Raw genomic sequence first — 11,372 nt, 5'->3', positions numbered from 1 at the left:
AACAGATGTACTGCGATCTAACGCCGATATTCGCTTGCGCTTGTCATTGCACGTTATCCCACACTGCCCAAACAGCAGTGTATTTTTAGTATCCATATGCATGTTATTTCTGTGAGATATGAAACGTTTATTATTGGTGGTGTAAGTGGTGAACTATTTTTTGTTAATCTTATTTTATTTTAAAATAACATATATTTATTTATTTATTATAGATACAAGGCTGAATTATGACGAGTCTCACTGTTGAAAATATGAAAAGAATTATGTTTTTTCAATTATTGTTACACAAACAAATGCACTGCAATCTAACGCCACATTCGTTGGCCGTTGTCATTGCACATTACGTCATTCTGACACTGCCCAAACAGCAGTGTATTTTTAGTGTCCATACGTTATTTCTGAGATATGAAACGTTTATTATTGGTGCGTTTATAGATATAAGGCTGCATTATGACGAGTGTCACTATTGAGAAAAAATGGAACAGATTTTGTTCGAGTAACTTTGAGAGAGTTTTGCCTGTTTGTCGTTGTGATCGGACGTATTCCTTTAGACTCTGCCTAGTTGAATTTTATATAAGGTTTTTTGGGAAGCTCGTATTGCACTGGAACTAACACAGTTTGAGACCTACTATCTCGTCCTCTGTATGAAATATGCAGAGGTCTGATGGCCAGCAGGCCCCACCTGCAATGAGGACTAGTGGTGGACAAATGGTATTTTAGGGAGGTAGGTCTTTACACTGTGTCCAAGTTCCCGAAACTCCTTTTCCCTCGTTTTTAAGATAGTCAGCTATAATAAACTAACTTTTTGATGGTAAAAGCTTACTCTAAGCTGTCCTACAGGATCACTTACAAACCACTAAGGAAACCGGAGCAACTATTTTCTCTGAAGCCAGACAATGGACTCTCCATATGACGAGCTCGATTTTAAGCAGCTATTGGCAATTTTTAAACATGTAGGAGGCCTGCTGCAAAGGAAATGGACAGGAAAGGTAGTAATTCACCAAATAGAAGAGGTTGAATCAGAGGGCTGCCAATCCCCTGACCCTCTTCATGATTCCAGCAAAGAAAATGCCACATCAGCTGATATTCACACACTTGAGGATAATGACAACTTCCAAGTAGTTAGTAGGAAGCGAAAGGAGTCTCTAGAACCTGAAATGCTACCTCAGAGAGAGCAACACCAATGGATACTACAGCACAAACTGAGAGTGGTAGAGGCGGATGCAGTGACTCGTTCTAAAGAGATAATTCCACTAGTGATCTTACGACCCAAAGAAAAATGGTCATCAATCACCGAGTTGATGAAAAACGAGAACATTAAATTCAACTCAGCAAAGAACACCGATGGAGGAGTCTGGATTCAGCCTGAAGGTGCATCAGACAACCATCTGCTCACCAGACATTTAGATGAATTGAAAGTCCCATATCACACTTTTCAACTTAAAAGTGAAAAAACCTCAAGGTGGTAATGAGAGGTTTGATAGAAACCATACCATCTGAGGAAATAGCTACTGATCTCAAATCGCAAGGATTAACACCAACAAAAATATCACGCATGTACAGAGCGGATAAGTGGCCCATGCCTCTGGTCTTGGTGGAGATCAGCAAAGATCGAGAGATTTATGACCTTAAAACTGTCTGCAATTTGATTATCAAGACTGAACCCCTCAGAAGGAAGACATCCGCCGGACAATGCCATCGCTGTCAAAAGTATGGTCATGCGCAGAAACTTTATAGGGCGGAATACAAATGTGTGAAGTGCGGAAATAATCATCCCTCACACACGTGCCAAATCAAGAACCACTCCTGCTAAGTGTGCCAACTGTGGCGGCCCACATCCAGCTAATTACAAGGGCTGCTCACTCCGCCCATCTAACCTGACAAGGAGTAGGTAGGCAGTAACCCCGTCCACTCAGAAGCGTGTCACACACCTTGAATCAGAAATTAAAGTGCAGGCTCGATAAATCATATGCCTCTGTAGTTTCCTCATGCAACAAATCGGCAGAAACCACACCAAGCACCCAAAACTCTGCTGCAATGCTTGCTGCCACTTTGGGAGAAATGCTACAGCTTTTAGCAAATCAAATCCAAACCAGGCTGACACAAACAGATTTCTCAAAAATACCCAAGTCATATTCTCATTGATTAATGGATAATAAGGCCATCACAATAAATTCTATACAGGTTGCATTCTGGAATGCTAATGGACTCAGCAACAACATTCTAGAACTCCAAGAATTTGCTACCCACTACAAATGTGATATCCCGTTAGTTAACGAGACCCATCTGCGGCCCTGTGATAATCCCAAGCTAAGAAATTACTCGTTAATTAGAAATGATAAACCTCATGCCAGAGGTGGAGGTACTGCAATCTTTATAAAGAAAAACATCCGTTATAATGAGATAAAAGAGATTCCTACAACTAATCTCTAAAAAAAAACTGGCATAGAAATTTACACCATTAATGCAGGCAACTTAAAATATATTCTGTTTATAACCCTCCAGGCAGAACTCTGCGATCCTTTGATCTTTCTCAGCTGCTTGACACTATGGAAGCAACAATAGTAGCAGGTGATCTAAACTCAAAACATCCCTTATGGAATAGCAGGTGTACCAATTACAACGGAAAAATCCTTTCAAATTTTGCTAAGTTGAGAAATATTATCATCGCAGGCCCAACACACTATGGAACACATGGCAGGCCCAATGTATTAGATATAGCCATATTCAAAAACGCATCTCATCAATTCCAGCCGCAAGTAGTTAACGACCTCAGTTCGGACCACAACCCAGTGCTTCTAATACTGGGAGAGGATCCGGAACTTATTCCCAGTCAGTCATTTACTAATTTCACAAAATTCAAGGCTACAATTAACACTATCATGGATTCAGTGCCGAATATCTCCATCTGTGAAGAAATTGATGCAGCAATCAACAACCTGGAAAGCAAAATTCAAACTAGCTTAACTGCAGCCTCTTCTATTTTCACTCCAGCTCAAGTAGTCCTACTTCCAGAAGAAATCCTTGCTCTAATCAAAAACAGACATCGCTTTCATAACACGTTATCTCCTCAAGATCACCAAGAACTGAACAGAGCATCAAACTTACTTCGCTATGCACTAAAAGATCACAGAAATCAACAATGGGAACGAAAACTTTGTTCCCTGAAAACTGAAGATAACTCCTTGTGGAAGTTGGCAAAGGCTATCTGTACGGACCGTTCCAATATTCACTCCATTCACGGAGAAAGAGGTATAGTTTATAGGGATGATGAAAAGGCAGAAGCCCTCGCTGAAGCTCTTCAACTTCACTGCAGTCCTAATTATGCGCATGCGTATTTGGTCTTCATAGAAAAAATTCACCATCGAGTCCGTACTGCGGTCTGGCAGCCTAGCAGCCATGAAAATATCTGTCCCACCTCGCCTAAAGAGGTCTACTCAATCATTAGGAAGCTTAACAACAAAAAAGCCCCTGGCCCAGATGAAATTAACAACCAAACAATCAAGGCCCTTCCGCTCTGAATTGATGGAATCAATTCAGCGCGGAAGGGCCTTGATTGTTTTGTTGTTAATTTTTGAATTTGAATGTTGTTAATTTGACAAATTGAATTGATTCCATCAATTCAAATTGTCCTTCAAACCTGCTCTGAATTGATGGAATCAATTCAGAGCAGGTTTGAATTTGAAAGAGGTGGCCTACAAGAAAAAAGATTAAGAGTCCAGATGAATGTTATCAACTTTTTAGAGAGAGAGAAGAAAGACTTGAAGACATCCATTAGTCCTCAATTCCCATACAAGTGCATGCTTTAGAATAAAGTAGTCACTGCAAATAACATGAATTGTAAAGTTAAAAATCATTAAAGGAATACATTAGGAAAGAAGTAGAGAAACAATAAAATAAAGACCAATACTAGAAGGGCAAGAGAGACTATTCAAAATGTTAGAGGAGCTGGGTTCTGGATTAATAAATCCTCAGCCAATATTTTTGAGACAGCAATGAAAAACTTGACCAGACATTGCAACAGTTACCATATGAATATATATCAAGAAAGAAACTGAAGTTCAGGTAATTGACGATTTGGATAGGACTTTGAAGAATGCAATATGGTTTCTTGCATAGATTATGATTAATCATAGCTAATAAGTCAATAGCAGGGATGAGTGTCCATATCACATGCCATATCCACATCACCATTCCATATCAGTGGAACTTACAAGACTTGCATCTTTTTCTTCCCCTTTTTTGTGGTCAGGCTACTGTTTTCATTCTTCAGATCCATATACTTGTGATTTTGTTACAGAAATTATCCATTTCAGAATGGAAACTTTCATTTCTCATAGTGTTAAAATTTTCCACCCCACATCTAAACAATGGTTCTCCAAGAAAGGTGATCCAAGAAAGCATAGTCTGTCATAAGTGGCAGGCATACAAGACACCACTGAGAATCTCATATATTGAATAGCAGACAAATGGATGGATTCTAAAAAGGATCAGTATAACTTTAAGACTCCTTAAGAGCAATGACAGAAAAAAACTGAACACTTTGGGCACACAGAAAGAATGGAAGGCCTAATATGAAAGAACTGCATATTATCAAAACAGTAATAGAGGGTAAATTTCATGCGAAAAGGGTAAGCAGTATAATATACCCTCAATGAGATGGATGAATGCCATATTCTGCACTTCACCAAGGTGCAGAATATGGCATCACATGTCTAGTGAAATTATGGATTTACTTTTAGTTTAAATTAGTGGTTAAATATTTCCTGCACATTTCATTAGTCCTGCTGGGATTTTAACTTTATCTAGTTAATTTCCATATTTAATTTTCTTTGTTTGCTGCATTTAATTCTTCTAATATGTTATTCAGGAGCATAGTTTTGATTACTTTTTCTAAAAAAATCTTTTAAATAATTCTCATAAACAATGATAAAGCTTATTTATTCCCTTACGAGACTTTATAATAATTATAATATTCTATCCATTGTTGTTGTTTTTTTATTTTTCCAATATCTGTTTCCTTTTTATTAAAATAAAAAGTATCATTATTATAGGAAAATTTTCCCCCATAAAAATTACAAAACTTCTGCTGCATTGGAAAAGTCTTCGCTTTCACTAGAGTGGGACTAAACACATCTATTAACTGCATCCCCAACAACATTTTGCAATTTTCAAAGAATACTGAAACAATTTTGATTTTATACAAGAAATGGTTATTATTTAATGGTCATTTTACAGTATATACATCAAAATATCCATAATCAATTTTTTAAAGCCCTTTTTAACACTACCATGAAATATTTTTTAACTTTTGCACTTATATGCTGCTATGAATTGAAGGCTTAGTCACATCAAGTAGCCTCATCTCCAATTCTTGTAGTTGCACTGTCTTGCAAAACTGGGACCACTGAAAGAGTAAAAAATTTAAATAAAAAAAAAAAAATGAATGAATGAATGAAAAAAAGTAAATAATTGTAAAATATGACAAGCATTATATGACAAGTAAGTTGCTTATTATCGATCCTACTAAATCAGGACACCACAGCCATCCGTATCTAGGGAGTAGACATTCAAGATTTTTTTTGTGTGGGGGGGAGGGGGGGAGAACAAGTTAAAGTTTTTCATCATTATTTAGTAATCACTTAAGTACAAGGAATAATTCATCATTAATTTTGCATTACTGTTAAGAGAATTTCTGGGAATTACTATAATATGAACACTATATGGGGTGCTTAAGGGTCAAAGCTGTATAACTGAGAGAAGACCTACACATAGCCTTTAAAGGAATGTGGAGAACCGACCAGGGCTTCTGACCTAATGTCCAATCCTCACCTTCTCGTGGTGCACCCTGTTGGGTATCTACCTGGATACTGAACGAACGAGAATGGGCAGGCAATTTGGGATTTAGCTGACCAAACTGCAATTCTTATTGGCTTAAACCAAATTATAAAATGATGGTACAACATGACAAAATTTCATGACGGCTGGGGCGTCACCCGGTTAAACAAGGAACCTGTTATTTTAACCAGGGAACCAGGGTGAACAGCGAAAAGTCAGCTACTGGAACAAATCTGAAAAAACACCCCAACTCAACATCACCAGAGTTAAAGATCGGTACTATCAACATAAGAAGCCTGAATGGCAAAGAAATGGAGCTAGCTGAGGAATTAGATAAGTACCAGATCGACATAATAGTGGTGAATGAAACAAAAAAGACCAAAACTGGTGAGATCTTTCTGAGCAAGAAATACAAAATGTGATATTCAGGCAATGACAATCAAGGAAAAGAAGGAGTAGCCATTGTATTCAACACTAAATACGAGGCTAATCTTCTTGAATGGCAGGCAGTCTCAAGTAGAGTGATGTGGGCAAATATAAAGAATGGGGAACTGGACAATGAGACTTATTTGTGCCTATGGTCCCACAAAAGGTTCTACTAAGGTAGAACTGGAGGAATTTTTTAATGCTTTAGAGCAGGGGTCACCAAACTTCTTTAACTGTGGTCCCCTTCAAGAGTTTCTTGACTTTTTATCGACCCCCTCTATTTTACTATTTTGTAATTATAATAGGAAAAGCAATAAAGACGCTTGTTGGTAAATACGTCATTTTGGCCTCTGTAACTATTTTCATGACCATCTTACAGGTCCTATTCATGTCGCTGTTCCCACGATTCACTCTTAATTGCGTTGTCATTCAGGATGGAGATAATTCAAGTTAACCGAATTAAATATTACCCGTACAATGATGTCTTATATTTTTCTATTGACCCCCCTATCAATGTTATATCGACCCCTGGGGATCGATATCGACCAGTGCTTTAGAGAAAGCATCTGACAATGAAAAAGGAAAAGTTGGCCCTTGTTGGGGATCTAAATAGCAGAGTAGGAAATGATTGTCAGACATACAAAAATATATTGGGAAAATTTGGAGAATAGGGCAAAGCTAATAATAATGGCAAATACCTGTTGGATTTCTGCTCAGGACATGGACTGGTTATTACTAACACCATGTTCCAACATAAAAATGTGCACAAATTCACATGGAGAGAAGAGGCAAGGAATAAGAAAAGTCTGAATGACTAGGTTATTGTTGATAGTGATGTTTTCTCCCTGGTGCAGGACACCAGAGTGTACAGAGGATTTGCAATTGGAAGTGATCACAATTTAGTCTTGAGCAGGATAAAATTGAATTTCATATTGAAGAGAAGAACATGTAAGAAAGTTTTAAAGCGAATAAAAGTTGAGCAGCTCTCAGATGTGAACTGTAGACTAAAATACACAAAGATTATTGAAGAAAAAATGAAAGAGTTTAAGAACAGGAACAAAATTTTGAAGAAAACCCTGATTGATTCAGCCAGAGAGGCATGTGGTGAGGTTGTCTGCAAAGATAGAAAAATCAGAACTGCATGGTGGACACAAGAAGTTAAAGAGGCAGTGAAAGAAAAGAAGAAACCATATCAAAAGTTCCTGGCAAATAAGTCAGCTTGTGCTCTTAGAAAATACAGAGACAAATGTAAGAAAGCTAAACACTGTGTAAAACTAGCTAAACAAAAGTCATGATAGGATTTTGGCAAGAACATAGAAAATAAATATCAAGAAGGTGGCAAAATATTTTGGAGGTTATTGAAGAAGCTTAGAAATGAAGGAAAGAGTACTGTAAAAGGAGTTAGAGATCCTTGAAGTATGGAGTAATTACTTTGAGAAATTGCTAAATGAAACAAGCAGTGATAGCACAGTGCTAAAAAAACAGTCAACAGGCATACAGTCAGGAATACATATCCATACTTGAAGTAGAAAAAGCCAGCAAAGGCTTCAAATGTGGAAAGGCAGCAGGAGTAGATGATATTTGACTAGAAATGCTGAAGTATGGTGGTATAAAAGTCTTACAGTGGCTGCACTGCATAGTTCAGAAGGCCTGAACAGAGGGGCAAATTCCCGACGATTGGAGTAGAGCTCTCATAGTACCCATATATAAAAAGGGAAATAAAACAATGTGAGAATTACAGAGGTATTTTCCTACTGAGTGTTCCTGGCAAGATATATGCAAGTATACTTGAGAAACGGTTGAGAAGAATTGTAGAAGAAAAGCTTGGTGAAGAACAAGCTGGATTCCAGCCAAATAGAGGCTGTCAGGATCAGATCTTCCCTTTACGACAAATAGTGGAGAAATCATGGGAATATAAGAGATCTCTATTTGAGTTTTGTAGATCTGGAAAAGGCATATGATAAGGTGCCAAGGGAGAAGCTATTCAATATGATACAGTTATATGGTGTCAATGAAGCATTATATCAAGCAATACTTAGTCTTTATTTCAGTTGTAAGTCAGCAGTTAGAATTGAAGGAAGTACAGGAAGATGGTTTGATGTTAAATCTGGTGCGAGTCAAGGATGTTCATTATGCCCTCTGTTATTCATTATCTATATGGATCACATTATGAAGGAAAGTAGCATTAAACATGATATCAGAATTGGAGATGTTAATGTCAGCTCTTTGCTTTATGCAGACGATATTATACTTCTAAATAAATCCACTACAAGTTTGCAAGATTCCCTGACTAAATTGAATAACTGTTGTAATAGATATAGTATGAAGGTCAGCAATAAAAAGACAAAGACATTGTCTTTGTCTTTTTATTTCTTTCAAAGACATTGAAAAGAGGCAGAATCATTGAAAATATCAACTGTGTTGTGAATGGAGAACCTGTTGAACAAGTAAAACATTTCAGCTACCTAGGCATGATTTTTAGTGAAGATGGTAAATTAAATATAGAAATAGACAACAGAATCAACAAAGCTGGTATGGTAGGAAGTCAAGTGAATAAATTCGTATGGAATAAGAGAGAAATTAGTCGGAACACTAAATTAGCTGTATACAAGACAGTGTTCAAACCAGTTTTAACTTATGGATCTGAGAGCAGGGTCAGAAGTAAAACACTTGACTAAAGACTAGAGACTGCAGATATGAGAGTCCTGAGAAAGATTATAGGTGTGAACAGATGGCATCAATGGCAATATCATATTAAAAATGAGGATATTAGGAAAGAACTTGACATTGTCAGCATCCAGGAATGCGTTAGCAGAGCTAATCTCAGGTGGTATGGTCACTTAAACAGAATGGGCGAGGAAAGATTAGCAAAACAAGTGTTCTCTGCCAGGTTGGCAGGAAAACAACCCAGAGGAAGACCAAGATATAGGTGGATTGATACGGTACAAAGTGCCTTAGACGATAGAAATATAAGATCTGATAATGTTGGAGTCTTGACAAGTAACAGACTGATTTGGAGATAAATTGTAGATAGGAAGTTAGTAATGATGTAAATTTTTCATGTAGTACTATTATATCCTGTACATCACTTGAGGGTACATGGCAGGAATTTGATGATGATGATGATGATGATATTGAGTTTGGATGTGTTTTGAAATTTGTTTCAGTGCATGACTTTTCACAGTTCGCCCTGGTTCCCTGACAAAAACATGTGTGCTAGGAATTATAAACACGTTAACACAAGAATATTTTAATATTTGCCAAATATTTCAGTCTAAAACTAACAGTCCTCAGTGGCTACATAGGAACAGTTTTTAACAAGGTGGAAACCAACAATTGATCATTCAAAAGTAGAACGAGCCACATGATGTTACATTGCTAAGCATTAAAGAGAGGAAAAATTTCAGAGTGATGATTAAATTATAGGTATTAATTCACAATTTCATATAATAATCTTAATTTATAAATAACAGACTAATGTAGGAATTAAAAGTCTCAATTAAAAAAAAAAATATATATATATATATTTTAATGTGTTATCCGGATTAAACCTTCCCATATTTTGATAAGGATATACAGTCATTTAGATTCAAGTTAGGGTGTTGAAATAAGGCCACAGCCCTCTCTTTGAATAGGCGATATAAATTGTATACACATTAACACAATATTCTTGTGTTAACGTGTCTATAATTCCTAATTATAATGTCACAAGTGTCTCTCAAGAGTAAAACAACGTCTCTGTGTGTGTGTGTGGGGGGGGCTTGTTTAACCAATGATGTTTTGGCTGGCATGAAATTCTGTCATGTTTTACCATAATTTTATATAATGGTTTATTAAGCCAATACGAATACAATTTGGTTGGCTAAATTCCAAATTGCCAGCCCATTCTCATTCGTTCAGTATCCAGATGAATACCTAACAGGGTGCACCACAAGAAGATGAGAACTGAACATTACGTCAGAAGTCCCAGTCAGTTCTCTGTATTCCTTAAAAGGCCTACGTGCAGGTCTCCTTCCAATTATATAGCTTTGAGTCTTAAGCACCCCATCAACAAATATGGTGGCATTAATTACCAAAGATATGGGAGACAGCCATTCTGAGACCAGATAACCTGACTTCTCCAATTAAATTTTATGATTAACTGACCCACAGAGGGCACCGTGTTAGGACATTAGTTCTGTTTCAGTTACAATTTGAACTGTTTCTAAAGATTTGGTCGAGTGCCTGTGTGCTTGTCACAGTTATAATTTGTGCTCTGAAGATGCTGTATAGAAAAAGAACTTTTATTGAACTAATATTAAAAATATTAAGTTCAATAAAATCAATTTATTCTTTTGCTCTCTTGGTGGTGTTTATATCATGAATTACTATTATGAATAATAACAACACCTAAACCTTTTATATGGAAAAAGAATTAGCTGTATGTGGTAGCTGCATCAGAGTTAAAAGAATAAATTTCATAGGAGATAAATGGATGAATATGACTTGGAAGCAAAAACTACACAAAGAAAATATTGTGAATCCAATGATGAGAGAAAGATGATGAATGGGCTTGAAAAGAGAATAAAAAGGAAAACAAAATCAGACCAGAAAAAGTAATTAGACAAACAGGTAAAATGAAATTCAAGAATACTTTTCACTTATAAAAAAAGATCACAGGAAAAAACAAAATTGTTAAGTGATTATTTTATTAATGTATACATCCCATGACTAATGAAGGTATTAATGCTACTGCAAGTGTACAATTCAAATAAAGCAGTGTGATTGGATGGAGGGAATGGTGCTGAAGGAATGTACAAGGGAATTACCAATGCTTCTGACTTGCTCATTCAACTTGAGTTGCAGTATAAGCAAGATTCCTAAGGAGTGAAAGAAAAGCAAGGACTGAAGCAACAATTATAGATCACTCAGTATTTCTAGAGCAGTCATTAAGGTATTGAAGAGACTAGTTAAGAACCTGCATCCAGAAGTGAGTAGGCACTTCAGTTTTCAACAGAGGACAGCATGATTTGTTAAAAGTAGGTCTCACCTTAGAAATTTGCTCCCATTTCAAACAGTGATTGCAGAGTTGGATAGGAGAATGGATAAACGATACTTCTGAATTTTGC

The 11,372-nt window shown here is 36.6% G+C and overlaps 1 protein-coding gene across 2 annotated transcripts in view; it reads right to left on the bottom strand.

The window, feature by feature from the left end:
• Positions 1-5,190: 5,190 nt before the first annotated feature.
• The window catches only part of LOC150099702 (polyamine-modulated factor 1-like), a 38,486-nt gene continuing 32,304 nt past the window's right edge, over positions 5,191-11,372 (bottom strand). For both annotated transcript variants that reach the window (XM_090404241.1, XM_090404242.1), the window contains exon 4: positions 5,191-5,407. In XM_090404241.1, coding sequence (XP_090260367.1) covers positions 5,318-5,407 — 90 coding nt within the window. In that variant the 3' untranslated portion in view covers positions 5,191-5,317. The remainder of the gene's footprint in view (positions 5,408-11,372) is intronic.

This window comes from Typopeltis vanoorti, chromosome 14, assembly GCF_054136105.1.
Source record: "Typopeltis vanoorti isolate ZY-2024b chromosome 14, IOZ_Tvanoo_1.0, whole genome shotgun sequence".
Classification (NCBI taxonomy): Eukaryota; Metazoa; Arthropoda; class Arachnida; order Uropygi; family Thelyphonidae; genus Typopeltis; species Typopeltis vanoorti.
Note: the sequence above shows the minus strand (reverse complement) of the source record. Positions and strands in the feature narration are given on the sequence as shown.